Source organism: Capra hircus, chromosome 5 (assembly GCF_001704415.2).
Source record: "Capra hircus breed San Clemente chromosome 5, ASM170441v1, whole genome shotgun sequence".
Lineage (NCBI taxonomy): Eukaryota > Metazoa > Chordata > Mammalia > Artiodactyla > Bovidae > Capra > Capra hircus.
The window spans coordinates 107,678,546-107,693,224 of NC_030812.1; the positions used below are offsets into that span (position 1 = coordinate 107,678,546).

The following is a 14,679-nucleotide window of genomic DNA, read 5'->3' on the forward strand; positions in this document are numbered from 1 at the left end:
ACCGCCAGGCTCCTCTGCCTGTGAAACTTTCCAAGCTTGAATACTAAAGTGGGTTGCCATACTCTCCTCCAGGGGATCTTCCCAGCCCAGGGATCAAACTTGAGTCTCTTGCAACTCCTGCATTGGCAGCTGGATTCTTTACCACTAGCACCACCTGGGAAGCCCCAGATTCGGGCAGGTCCCCTCAAACCCTCATCCTGGGTGGTTCTGCAGTGGAGTCCTGCTATGGACTCAGGTGCCAACAGGGCAGGGGAAGACTCTCCCGAGACCCCAGAGGAGCCCAGCTGGTTCCCATCACATCCCATCCCACCAGGGGAGGCTGTGGGTGCTTGTGCTCTGCCCACACCGAGCTCACCTCCAGGTCATCACATGTAGGTGAGATGAGTGAGTGAAGGCCTTTGGAACTTTGCTGGGGAGGAAAAGCGTAACTCCAAAGAAAAACCAGAGCAGATGTCCAAAGTGTGCATTCCTCGAACAACTTGGAGGGCCACCACCACCCACCCTGGGTCTCCCCTGCCTCCTGCTGCCCCACCTCCATCCCATACTCTTTGAGCTGGGAGGTGCCAGCCTCTTGAAGGGCAGGTCACAGGATAAAGCTGGCAGGGAGGTGGGAGGCAGGAGGGGAAGCAGCTGTGTGCCAGCCAGGCCGCCCCACTCGACACCGGCAGCCCTCAATCACCATGATGTCTAAGGACATCATGACATCGCCTACAGTTGACATTATCTTTGCGAGATGGGATTTCTTTGGAGGAAATGATGCTGAAGCTGAAACTCCAGTACTTTGGCCACCTCATGTGAAGAGTTGACTCATTGGAAAAGACTCTGATGATGGGAGGGATTGGGGGCAGAGGGAGAAGGGGACGACCGAGGATGAGATGGCTGGATGGCATCACCAACTCGATGGACGTGAGTCTGAGTGAACTGCGGAAGTTGGTGATGGGAGGCCTGGCATGCTGCGATTCATGGGGTCACAAAGAGTTGAACATGATTGAGCGACTGAACTGAACTGAACTGAACTGCAAGGCAGTGGTTCCCAGTGTGACACTCCACTGCCAGCTGCGCCCACCCCCCATATCCCAGACCCATGACCTGGAGCCCAGGAAAGACCAGAGCTTCTGGAACCAGGGGCACCGCCTCCCAGGCTCAATCCAGCCAGGCTCTGACTCGGCTGGACCTCCTTCCCTGATCAAGCACAACACTGTCTCCCCCTGCATTTTGGATCCTGCCTCCTCAGTCCTCACTAGGATTCAAGATGAGAACCCCTGAAGGAGCTTGGGGCTCTGTAGCCCACCTTCCCTCTCCTCCTCCTCCCACAGTCCTGGGCTCTGCTTTCCCCACTGCCCAGCCCCATCCCCAAAACTGACCCTGTGCATCAGGCCTCCCTGGGAGGGGCAGGCTAACTCCAGCAACCCTGACAGTTGCTGGACACACTGGGCTTCCTGCAGGTGCAGGGCTCACCTGTGTCCCACCTCGCCCCCAACCATCACTGGAAGGTCGTCATAGGTGAGAAAACCTCGGCGCAGAGAGATGCGGTCATCTGCTCAGGGTCACCCAGCCAGGAAGTGGCAGAGGGAGGACTCGAACCCAGACACCCTGCCTCCAGGGCTCACGTACTACACCGCCTCCTTCAGCTTGGAACAGCTCCAGGCATGGAGTGAACTGGGGCACAGATGATCCGAGAGAGGAGAAGTCCGAATTCTCACACGGGTGCAGTGCATCATGGGATGCTAGGGCAGCAGTCTCTCCTTCCCAGAAACAATGGGCTGAAGCTAGGGCTGGTTTGGTCCATAAGCCAGTGAGTAGAGGGTTGGAGCACTCAGGAGAAGGGATAGTTCCTAGCAGATGCTGGCCCGTCAACCCCAGGCTGGGGGTCCACTAACCCTGCAGGCTTAGAGAAGGCTTCCAGCCCAAAGCGCTATCCCAATGACCAGCCCTGCCTGGCTCTGAGGAGCTGGACCTTGAGAGGTTTGGTTCACCAGTTAAGGGAGAGCCCAGAAACCCTTTTCCTGACCCTGACTTCCACCAAGGAGAAAAGGGGTGTATGACCTGGCTCCGGTCAGCTGGACTTCCTGAAAGTCTGTGGTATTTTCCCGGTCTGCTTCCTCCCATCACCCCACAAACCTGTGTCACCCGAGATTTCCAGCAAACAAGTCCCATCCCCCTGGGGATTGGCAGGTGTGTCCTGGCAGCCACTGACCTCCTGGAAGGCATCAGCTGTTTCTGGGGTGGGTGTGGAACGGGGTGGAGGAGGGGCTGAGAGCTGAATCAAGCCATGTCCATGGTCCAGCTTGGAAGATTGATAGAATGGGGGTGGATGGGTCAGGGGAGCTGGCATCTTAAAGGGACCCTGTCAACCCCCTGCTCGGGCCATGTGTAAACCTCCTCTGGGTGGGAACTGGTGGGCTCTGCGGCCAGTGGAGGCCCTGGACCCACAGGTCAGATAGGTCAACCGAAGGCCCCAGCAGCACAGCCTGCAGAGGGCAAGGCAGGGCGTGAGCAGAGGGAGCCTCCAAGGGGGGGCGGCCCGGTCCCTGTGCAACCAGAGAGCAGGGGTGACAGGCAATGCTTTCATGGGGGCGGGTTGCAGGGTCCCAGGGCTTGGCTCCTGCCCCGTGCTCGCCCGCTGTTAACCTCCTGTCCACCGCTTCTGCCTGCCTTCCTCCCTTGTCTCTCCCCTCAGCCGCACTGCGGACCCAGGTGACCCACCCGTCTGTTCCAGGTCCCTCTGGTGATCCGGAGACTCCAGTCTTCCCTGCGAACAAGATGCCTGCCACCCTCTCTCCTCCCCTTGGCCCCAATAACGCTCTGTCGCCGGGTTTTCTAGGCTGGATGCGGGACGTCCTGGACTCTCTTCTGGTTCCTGCTTCCATCCTCTCTCTGCCTGAACCCCCTACCCCTTCCCTCCTGAAACCGTTTTCCCCCCTGGAGGTAGCTCCCCAGCGTTTTCCAAAAGTGATGTTGAACACATGCACATTCGTCCTTCGTTTGGGGTCCTCACTCTGTCCCCCTGCCCTCAAAACCGGCGCTCCCCATGTGCCTGAAATGCCATGTCAGCACCCAGGAGGGGTTGGTTCTTTCCTGCTCACAGCTCAAATGGGAGAGCAAGTCTCTTTCTGCCCCAGGGGCCCTGTGATATTCAGAGAAACACTCGAGGAAGCTGACAAGATGGCCAGGGTTCCAAGTGACCCTCACTTCCCCCATGCCTTGAGCCAACCTCCACTCCCTGCCGGTTGTCCAGAGGCTTTGTGGTGGCATTTCTGCCTACATGGGCAGAAATGCTTGGGAACTGAGAAGGCCCTGTCCCTGTGACCTGACCTCCGCACTAAGAGTAATGAGAATGGCCTGGACAGCATGTCTTGTGATCCAGCTGAAAGGGGGCACAGCTGGGAAGTGAGGGGTCGAAGAGCAGGATGGCGCTGGGAGAAATGGGCAAACAGAAGACGCCTGGCTCCTAAGAGTCAGGAACACAGAGGGAGAGTTGGCCACCCCCAGGAGGGCTAGGGAGGGGGGGCCTGGGAGACGCTTAGAGTCGGGGGCTTCCCTGGAAAGACCAAAGGGGCAGATTCCTCTCTTAAAGTAGACACATTCCCCTGGTGCTGACCTCCCCACTCCACCCTCCGGGAGAGTAGCCACCCAACTCCTGGGATCCTGAACCACGAGTGTGCATCCACATGTCCCAGAGCATTACTCCCTGACCCCTCCACTCAGAGAGGACCCGTCCTGTCTTTGTAGAGAGTTTGCCTACCTAGGACTCCTCATGGGAATGGAGACAGTCAGTCATCCACATACTTCCAGAAATGTTTCAAAAACATGCGTCTGTTCCCTTCCCCAAATACAGTGTAAAACAGGCAAAATCCACATGTGCAGGACAAGGGGGTGTGTTCAGCACCCTGCTCCCTGCCAGGCACCAGGCATGACAGCCAGTGTGCTCCTCCCAAGAGGCCTCCTCCCAGGCCCCCACCCTGCCTGCAGGCTGTGAGAGCCCTGTTCTCTCAGGGCGTCTCAGCAGGGTGCTGGTCACAGTGATGATGCTGGGGACCGGGCTTTGGAGACTCAGTCCAGGTCCCCCACACACACATTCCCAGGCTTTGGACCTGACCCAGCCTCCATCCCCTTGAAGTGAGGCAAATCCAGGGCTAATGCCCATCCGGGGCTGGCACGAGGGTGACCTGGTTGTAGATGCTGCTCTGATGATGTGGCCCCCTCGTCATCGTGAGCTTCACCTGAGTCACCACCAAGCCCAAGGGCCTGGCCACCCACCTGGACCACACTGATGCTGCTTGTGATTCCCAGATCACGCCTCAAGGTCCCTGCCCCGTGTCACCTCCGTCCCTGCAGGCAGCCCTCAGACAAGAGAGTCGGAGGCCTGGGAGGTGCTGGGGACACAGGAAGGGTGGCCAGGGGCCGGGTCTAAGGAGGGGCACCCGGGAAGGCAGGTGGGGGGGTGGGCCGGCCGCCCCTCCTGGGCTCGGACTCCAGCAGCGCCGGGCGGCCCCGCGGGCTCTGTGCCTGTCTGTCTAACCTTCCTTTTCACTCCCGTCCTGCCGCCCCGTGTAGGGCTACTTTAGTGACCCCTGGAATGTCTTTGACTTCCTGATCGTAATTGGCAGCGTAATTGACGTCATTCTCAGTGAGACGAATGTGAGTATGACTCTGCCCAGGACGCCTCCGTGCCCCCCTCTCTCTTCACCTCCTTTGGTTTATTTTTTGGTTTCCTGTTTTACCCGCTCCAGTCATGCTTTCTCTCGCACCTGCCGCCGTCCTGGGGGACGTGAGCCCCGCCACTGTCCCCACTCCGCCTGGCCGGGCAAAGGCTCCCGCTCCTCCCGGACGCCCACCCGGCCCCCGACTAACCCACTTTTGTCAGGCTCCGTGAGCAACAGGTGCAGGCGTGCACCTCCAGAACTGTGGAGTGGTAAGGGGTCCAGTATGCCCACATAACCTCTTTCTTTTCTCATTTTTTTCTCTTCTCTCCTTTCTTTCATGCTTTTTTTTGTTTTGTTTTCATTTTCCTCTTCCTTTTGTTTTGTTTCCTTTGTCGCTGGTTTTTCTCTCCCTCCCTCCCTCGGCTCCTCTGCCCATGCAGCACTATTTCTGTGATGCATGGAACACATTTGACGCCTTGATTGTTGTGGGTAGCATTGTTGATATAGCCATCACCGAGGTAAACGTAAGTACCGGCGTCCCGCCCTGTGACGCCGTGCCTGCCTCACGCTCACCCCCATCGCTCTCCTTTGCCTCCTCTCCTCCTCCCAGCTCATTTCCACTTTGTTATTCTCATTTGTTTGTTTAAATTGGTTTAAAGGATTTTTTTCTTGTTGCCTTATCTTGAAATTTCTTTCTTCTCTTTTTCTAACATTTGGAACGAGTTAGGCCCTCCTCTCCTTCCGAGTTCTGACTCCTGCATCCCTTCCTCTCCTCTTTACAATCAGCCTGGCATGATGCACGCTGTCTAGAAGGACGCAGCCCCAGGGCCCTGGAGTAAGGCGATGGAGGGCTGTTTACAACCCCTGGGCAGCTGCCGGGGCGGGGACCCAGCCCCCTCCTGCTCCGGCATCCGGGAAAAGCCTCTCCTGAGGACCCCGGGCAGGCAGAGGCTCCTACTTGACCAGCCTTCTCAGCCCACCCAGCTCCGTATTCATGCTGGAAGGGCCCCTCACTGGGAGAACACTTGTATCCCTCTTCTCTGGAGAGGGCTCCTCCCCCCAACCCCCCTTCTGCTTACTGTGGAGCACCTGGCCCCACATGAACCTGCCCTGAGGACCAGCCTTGCCCCTGCCTGGCTCTCCCTGGCCCGCCCCCCAGCCTGGCTCCAGGGCCTCCTGCACCTGCTCCTGGGAGCTGCCCCTCCTAGACAGTCTTCAACCCCTGCACACGCTCGTCTGTCCCCGGCATGCTCAACCTTCTCTCTCTCTCTGTAGGCAAGCCCTCTTGCGGCTGGTCTTTAACATGTGTGGTTTAGTTCCTTGTCATAGTTTTTTATTGGTTAAGAGACTTGATAATGTTTGCACAAATGTTGATGCACTGAACCGTTGAGTAACAGCTCAGAGCAGATGCTGAAGGGTTCTGATCTAAGGTGTCAGAAACCCCTCATGACCGTCAGCCCCTTTACCCCAGTCCTTACCCCACCCCAAAGCTGGCTGCCAGTCACTTAACTGACATTACTTCTTGTCCTGATTCCCCATCAGAAGCCTGTCTGCCCCTTCCCGGGGGTGGATGCTGGGAGGAGTCCATTACATCCTGCTGTCAACCTCGCCTCTCCCTGCTTGACCCACTCCCCAGATTTGGTTGCCCCTCTGTCTCAGGGATCCCCTGGGGTTGTCTTTGTCTTGTGGTGTGTGTGTGTGTGTGTGTGTGTGTGTGTGTGTGTGTAAACTCCTGCACACACGCACTTCCTTGACCTTATCCGGTAAATCATTGGAGCACAAGGAAACTGAGCTCCCCCTAACCTAGGCCTCTTCTCCCTCGCACCACTCCCTGCTCCTCCATGTGGCCCCAGGTTGCTCTCGGATCCCTGTACATGCATATCCTTGACCAGGGCCCTGTGCTCAGACCAAGGGGCCCTCTCAGGGGAGACCAGGGAAGGTCAGGGTGGGCCTGCCTCTGGAGGAGGGATCTCTGTGGGGGTCTGTGCAGGAACCAAGGGCAGGAAGGTAACGGCAGAGAGGCCCCTGGTGCACAAGACACACCCAGTCCCAGGGTCTTCTGGGGTTAGGCCAGAAGGCCACTGCGGCCAGGCCCACGTCATCACTCAGCCTGATGTTTTTTTTTCTGTGCACGTGCATTTACACACACAAAAATGAAAGGCAAAGGAGAAAAGGAAAGATATATCCATGTGAATGCAGAATTCCAAAAACTAGCAAGGAGAGAAAAGAAAGCCTTCCTAAGAGATCAATGAAAAGAACTAGAGGAAAACAATATAATGGGAAAGACTAGAGATCTGTTCAAGAAAATTAGAGCTACCAAGGGAGCATTTCATGCAAAGATGGGCACAATAAAGGACAGAAATGGTATGGATCTAACAGGAGCTGAAGATATTAAGAGGTGATAAGAATACCCAGAAGAACTGTACAAAAAAGATCTTCATGACCCAGATAACCATGATGGTGTGATCCTCACCTGTAGCCAGACATCCTGGAGTGCGAAGTCAGTGGTCCTTAGGAAGCATCACTACAAACAAAGCTAGTGCAAGTCATGGAATTCCAGCTGAACTATTTCAAATCCTAAAAGATGATGCTGTTAAAGTCCTGCACTCAATATGCCAGCAAACTTGGAAAACTCAGCAGTGGCCACAAGCCTGGAAAAGGTGAGTTTTCATTCCAGTGCCAAAGAATGCTCAAGTTAGTGTTAGTCGCTCAGTCGTGCCCAACTCTTAGTGACCCCATGGACTGCAGTCCACCAGGCTCCTCTGTCCATGAGATTTTCCAGGCAAGGATACTGGAGTGGGTTGCCATTTCCTTCTCCAGGGGATCTTCCCAACCCAGGGATCGAACCTGGGTCTCCTGCACTGCAGTCAGATTCTTTACCAACTGAGCTACAAGAATGCTCAAACTACCGCACAATTGCACTCATCTCACATGCTAGCAAAGTAATGCTCAAAATTCTCCAAGTGAGGCTTCAACAGTACATGAACTGAGAATTTCCAAATGTTTAAGCTGGATTTAGAAAAGGCAGAGGAACCAGAGATCAAATTGCCAACATCCATTGGATCATAGAAAAAGCAAGAGAATTCCAGAAAAACATCTGCTTCATTGACTACACCAAAGCCTTTGCCTGTGTGGATCACAACAAACTGTGGAACATTCTTAAAGAGATGAGAATACCAGACCACCTTACCTGCCTTCTGAGAAATCTGTAGCAGGTCAGGAAGCAGCAGTTAGAACTGAATGTGGAACAATGGACTGGTTCCAAATTGGGAAAGGAGTATGTCAAGGCTGCATATTGTCATCTTGCTTATTTAACTTAGAGTACATCAGGTGAAATGCCAGCCTGGATGAAGCACAAGCTGGAATCAAGATTGCAAGGAGAAATATCAATAACCTCAGATATGCAGATGACACCACCTTTATGGCAGAAAGCAAAGAAGAACTAAAAAGCCTCTTGATCGAAGTGAAAGAAGAGAGTGAAAAACCTGGCTTAAAATTCCAACACTCAAAAAACTAAGATCATAGCATCTGGTCCTATCACTTCATGGCATATAGATGGGGAAACAGTGGAAGCAGTGAGAGCCTTTATTTTCTCCAAAATCACTGCAGATGGTGACTGCAGCCATGAAATTAAAAGATACTTGCTCCTTGGAAGAAAAGCTATGACAAACCTAGACAGCATATTAAAAAGCAGAGACTACCGACAAAAGATCTGTCTAGTCAAAGCTGTGGTTTTTCTGGTAGTCATGTATGGATGTGAAAGTTGGACCATAAAAAAAGCTGAGCGTGGAAGAATTGATGCTTTCAAACTGTGGTGCTGAAGAAGAATCTTGAGAGTCCTTGGACAGGAAGGAAATCAAACCAGTCAATCCTAAAGGAAATCAGTCCTGAATATTCATTGGAAGGACTGATGCTAAAACTGAAGCTCGAATACTTTGGCCACCTAATGTAAAGACCTGACTCATTGGAAAAGACTCTGGTGCTGGGAAAGATTGAATGCAGGAGGAAAAGGGGACAGCAGAGGATGAGATGGTTGGATGGCATCACCAACTCAATGGACATGAGTTTGAGCAAACTCAGGGAAATAGTGAAGGACAGGGAAGCCTGGTGTGCTGCAGTCCATGGGGTCACAAAGAGTCAGACATGACTAAGTGACTGAGCTGACTGCTGTTTTTAAACAAAAAGTAAAGACAAAGGAAAATTTTCTAGGATATAAAATTTCTACCCCCAAAATTGGCTGTCGGGGTTGGGGTGGTGCAGGACCCCAGGACTGGCGAGTGGCATCACATGCAAAACCACCATCTGTACACGGTTTCCATTTACAAGTCGTCATGGCCTCGAGCTCTGGAGTCCATCCCCCTGAGCCTAACAGTCAAGGGTGATCATCCCCATTGGCCAGGGAACAGGTGAGGGCATGGCATGGGTGAGGGCGGGGCACAGGTGAGGTTGAGCACAGGTGAAATTGAGCATAGGTGAAGGTGCAGCCTGTCAGTGCCTTTCCCGCCCCTCGACTGGCGCCCAGGCCTCCCAGGGTGGCTGGCTCCCCACACCTGGGGCTAGCACTGCTGTCTGTCTCGTCCGCGGCGCCCTTTGTTAACACGTGAATCCCACATCCCCCTCTCGTGCATGGCCTCCTGCTGGCCAGGATTGGCTCAGCCCATATGTTCCATGGTTTATATCCGAAAGAACCACAGGAGGTCTTTTATTTTCAAAATAAGAAGTTACAGGCCAGCTCCCCTTCCAGCTGGAAGCCACTCAGCTCCTCCCAGGCTTCCTTTGCCCACGTGCACGTGGAGATGCTCCTCATTCCATAGATGGAGGAGTCTGTCAGAAGTCATGGGGAGGGTGGTCCGGAGATAGAACGGGGACAGTGCCTGTAATGGAGAGCAAAGCGGGGACTGGAGACCCTCCATGCAACCCCCACTGTTTCCCTTCCCTCCCACACATGCAGTTAGGAGATGCACCTTGTCACCCCAGGCAGGGGCCAGAGGGCTGGAGTCCTAATGCTGCTCCTCCATGGTCTGGGGAGCGTGATATTACTGCCAGGTATTGAAGCTCAGCTAAGAGCGTTCATGTAGAAGCCTGGCACACACTGTAGAGCGCTGTTGAAGGGGAGAGAACGTGGCACCCAGCCAAGGACATTCTTTTCAAGCTCCCTGCCAATACCCCTGCCAATCACAGACTCACAGCCCTTGTTCCCAGAGGCGCTGGACTCTTGGTTGGCGGGTGTGGCAGGATCAAGGCAAGCTCACTGACTCCTGCCTGTAACTCAAGCCAGACAGGCCTGGCCTATAGCAGGGACATGGCCCTGCACCTGGACGGCAGCCAGGATCAGGGGGTCCAGTTACAGGAACAGCGGCACTTCATCCCCAGGCAGGGCCCTCTACTGCAGGTTCTGCCTCCTGCCAGCAGCAGCCTGGGGCCTGGCGCTCCCTGGGGCAGGGAAGAGCTCGGCACCAAGACTTTGCTGGGTACTGCTCCAGCTCCGCCCCCCACCTTGAGTTTTCTAGTTCTCCTTTCTTCACCAAACCTCCCTTCCGGGATGAACGTTCCATTCCAGCCTTAGGATTTCTGGAGGCTCCTCACCTGTAATTCCTCATCTTTGACTGTCTTTCCTGAAATCACCAGATGCTGACTTCATCCCTCTAGATACTGCCCAGATTCAGATTCACCCCCTTCTCTTCAACAGCTCCGTCCTCCCGCCTCTCCCGGGCTCTGGTGCCCCCTAGGAAGGTGGGCTTCCTAGGAACCATCATTGCCTTCTGTGTGCCGGGCACCTGGGATCCCTCGTGGACCAAACAGAAGCCCGTCCTCAAAAGTCAGCATCCTAGAGCCAGGGGATGATCAGGCACAGAAAGCCGGAAGTCTCACAGTATGCGAAAGATGCGAAGTACCAAGTGAGAGCATCAGAAGGCGGGGAGCGGAGAAGACAGGTGCTGTTCTCGGAAGATGAGCTGTAGTGAAGAGGTGAGTCTAAACAAAGCAAAGACCTAAAAATGGAAAGAGAACACGCTGCTACTTGGTAGAAAAGCTATGACAAACCTAGACGGTATTAAAAAGCAGAGACATCACGTTACAGACAAAGGTGTATATAGTCAAAGCTATGGTTTTTCCAGTAGTGATGTATGGATGTGAGAGTTGGACCCTAAAGAAGACTGAACACTGAAGCATTAATGTTTTCGAATTGTGGTGCTGGAGAAAACTCTTGAGAGCCCCTTGGATACAAGATCAAACTAGTCAATCCTAAAGGAAATGAACCCTGAATATTCATTGGAAGGACTGATGCTGAAGCTCCAATACTTTGACCACCTGATGCAAAGAGCCAACTCATTGGAAAAGACACTGATGCTGGGAAAGATTGAAGGCAGGAGGAAAAGGGGACGACAGAGGATGAGATGATTGGATGGCATCAACTCAATGGACATGAGTGTGAGCAGGCTCTGGCAGATGGTGAAGGGCAGGGAAATCTGGCGTGCTACAGCCCATGGGGTCACAGAGTCAGACACGACTGAGCAACAGCAGCAGCAGCAAAGACCTGAAGCAAGTGCGGTGATGCCCTTGTGGGTCCCTGGGCAGGACGAGCAGGGCGGGGGCTCAGGGAGAGCACCAGCTTTGGGGCTTCACCTGAGCACGAAGGGGAGGTTTTGGCACCTTTAGGAAGAGGTGTCCATGGTCCAGGGACCTGTTTGCTGTGCACAGGAATCAGGGATGAAGCCGCTCCACCATTTGGAAGGGGGACACAGCCATCCAGGCATGAGGCCTCTGGCTCAGGACAACCCCCTTGCTCTGGAAGATGCCTTGGATCCCACGATGTGACCGGAGGAGGCCCCGGGCCCCAGCTGTCCATGTCTGTGGCCCAGATGCCTAGCCCCTCCCGACACGGCACCTCCTCCTCCTCCTCCTCCTCGTGTCCCTGAGGAAGCCCCCGCTCCTCCTCTGTCCCTCAAGTCTCGAATTCTTTTTCCAGAAGGAAATCCGTGGAAGCTTCCAGGGGTTCAGCCAGCACCTCCCCCCACCCGCCCCGCAACCTCCCTCCCCTGCTGACAGTGACAGGAAGTGTTGGGAGGCCCAGGTCCTTCGTCAGGAACACAGGTGTCCCTAGCTGGGGACAAGGAAGCCATGTGGCCAAGAGCAACAACTCGCCTCGGGGCTGGACACCTCCTGGCAGGTCCACGTGTGGAGATTGGGGGCCATGGAGTCAGAACACTCACGTGGGGATGCTTGGACACCCAGCCTGTGGGCCAGTGGGGCTTGGAGACCAAAGGGCACAAGAAGTGTGGAGCACCCCCGCGCACACCCACTGCCTGCTGGACAGGAGGAGAAAGTGGGTGGAGGGGACACGGACGGGACAGGACTCGGCTCAGAGCTTCCGGGATGCATGCTGGGGCCCCACGTGGGTGCTGCCCACCTGGCTCCTGGAACCAGCTGTCTTTTAACCACACACCCATGGGCCTGGCTTCCAACGACTGCCCTCACTGGCTCCCACTTTGGCCATGTCCTGAGTCAGAGCGTCTGCTGCACGCCCACCCGGGCTGAGTCAGAGCCTCCCTCCCTCCACCCAACCCACAGACCATGCCTGGCTCCCTGCCCAGCTTCCCTGCCCCCACCGCGGCCGAGGGGCCAGAACAGACGTCAGTGTCCAGATGGCAGTGGTCTGCCTGGCCTGGGTTGCTTCTGAGGTCGATTAAATCAGACTGATGGTCTCGGGCCAAGCTGAGGGGGGAGCCATGATCCTTGCCACCTTCCTGTGCCGCCCCCACCCCCGCTCCTGGAGCCCCTTCGAGCCCCTCCCCTCCTCAGTGCCATCCCCACCCAGTGCCCCCAACAAGCCACCAAGGCGCCTTGTTCCCAAAACACTGGTCACAGAGGGCGGTATTGACTCAGGAAGCTGCCTGCCAGGAAGTAACAATGCCTTTAAAAGAACAGAGGTGAGGCTGGACCTAGCGAAGAACCTTGGGTGTGGACGTGAGGCCTTCAGGAGCACGACCCCTAGTGAGAAGGTGGACCTTGGCCTCCCCCTGTCCTGAAGAGCACTTTCTCCTCTGCTTGTAAGTGAAGCTGGCCCCGAGAGGTTGAGCAGAGCCCTGCTTGCCCGCCACGAGCGGGGCCCGACAGGCCGCAGTCCAGGTGGACGCGGGGAGCCGCTTCCTGAGCCTAGCCTCCACCTGCAGAACGAGGTCCGTGTGCTGGGCAGCAGATTGATCAGGCCTCCAGGGTAGGGGCAGAGAGTGTCCCAAAGTCAAGGCCTGGAGGAAGATCCTTCCCTCGGGCCTGAGCCAAGAGGCCCCTGGAGGGGGTTCTCAGCCTGGCCATATTAGCTGTCCAGCGTCCTGACAGCCAGGACCCAATGGGGACCCACTCGCTCTGAGCCTTCTGACCAAGACCCTTTCCCTTTCTGTCATCTCATTTCCTTTCTTTTTTTTTTTTTTTTTTTAATTTAATTGGAGCTACTTTACATTGTAGTGGTTTTGCCATACATTGACATGAATCAGCCATGGGTGTACATGTGTTTCCCATCTCATTTCCTTTCCTCTCCTGCCCCATTCTGTTTTTCTTTCCACATGCAGCCCCCTGTGCGTGCGTGCTCTGTTGCTTCAGTCGTGTCTGACTCTGCCACCCCGTGGACTGTAGCTTGCCAGGCTCCACTGTCCATGGGGTTCTCCAGGCAGGAATACTGGAGTGGATAGCCACTTCTTCCCCAGGGGATCTTCCCGACCTACAGATCAAACCCGCATCTCTTACGTCTCCTACATTGGCAGGTGGATGCTTTATCACTAGTGCCACCAGGGAAGCCCTTCAACCCCCCTCTGCCCTAAATCAGACGACTGGACAGAAGGAAGCAGGCAGGTCACAGCCCTGTTCCGCCACACGGCCAGCCCTCGAGTCAGCGGGTGATGCTTGTCCCCAGCAGCCAGCTCAGCCAAAGACCATCCACAGCTGAGGGACCTCAACTGTTCCCTAAGCTCGTGGAGCAAGTGAGGGAGCCAATCTCTGGCCCCAAAACACTGACCACGCCCCCAAAGCACTCACTCTCTCGTCACTTCCTGCTTCTGCTTATTCGTTTCCTTGAGTCTGTTCTCCACCCATCAGGCTCACTGTGTCCATCTCTGTCTCTCTCTCTCTGTCTCTATGTGTCTATCTGCCCCACCCCACACCACCCACATATGGGACTTTGTGTTGTGAGTGCTCATGACAAACTTACTTTGTTCGAGCTCCTCTTGTTGGTTGTCTGCTTGAATGACTATTCCTCCCAAGGAAGATAAAACAATCCTAGTAATCTTGTAATCAGCCCCATGTAGTATGAATTCTGTTGGTAACAGCACATGGCGGGCTATCAGGCTGCAGATGAACAACAGTGTGGCTCCTGAGACTCCAACCACTCCCTGCATGACTGCCAGCACAAACGGGGCTCCCCAGTTCAGCCCCCAGAGTCCTGCAAGGGACATGGATCTGATCCCTGGCCAGGAAACTAAAGTCCCATGTTCTGGGCAGCACAGGCAAAAAAGAAACAACAAAAAGTTATGCTTAAAAAATAACATTAAAAAAGCCTAATATCCCAAAGGAAGAATACTGAATGTTTAAGAAGTAAAATAAGTAGTTTTAATTCTGTCTTGGCCAGGGCTCATTCGGCTGGGCCAGGTGACCCAGGTGGGCGGGCCCTCTGAGTCAGCCCTTCTGGTCCCATTCAGGCTGCGGTTGACCAGAAGACTTCAAGCCTCTGCCCAGGGATGTTAGGAGTATGGGCAGCTCTGGTGGTTTTCAGGGTGCATCCAGATGGAAGCAGTGGCCAGAGCCCCAGCCCTAAATGTGTATGGAGGCCTTGTGCCCCTCGCCCACAGAACCCCTGAAACACGAAGCTCCTGGGTGTTCATGCGGCGCACAGGCCCAACCAACCAGAAGCTTCCCGCGTGCACGCGTGTGCGTGTGTGTCTGTGTCTGTCTCCGTGTTCCGTCCCGGCCTGCTGTTCAGGCCCATCCTAGACACCCGCCCCCTGCAGGCATGTGGGTGGACCTGGCAGCCAGGCCCCTCGGG

General features: G+C 55.1%; 1 protein-coding gene across 11 annotated transcripts in view; it reads left to right on the forward strand.

Annotated features, from left to right (window-relative positions):
- CACNA1C (calcium voltage-gated channel subunit alpha1 C) overlaps window positions 1-14,679 on the forward strand; it is a 391,277-nt gene that overhangs the window by 350,178 nt on the left and 26,420 nt on the right. For 3 of the 11 annotated variants that reach the window (XM_018048701.1, XM_018048691.1, XM_018048693.1), the window contains 2 exons: window positions 4,558-4,641; window positions 5,087-5,170. In XM_018048701.1, coding sequence (XP_017904190.1) covers window positions 4,558-4,641; window positions 5,087-5,170 — 168 coding nt within the window. The remainder of the gene's footprint in view (window positions 1-4,557; window positions 4,642-5,086; window positions 5,171-14,679) is intronic. The other 8 variants (XM_018048697.1, XM_018048695.1, XM_018048699.1 and 5 more) reach the window with 4 other exon arrangements.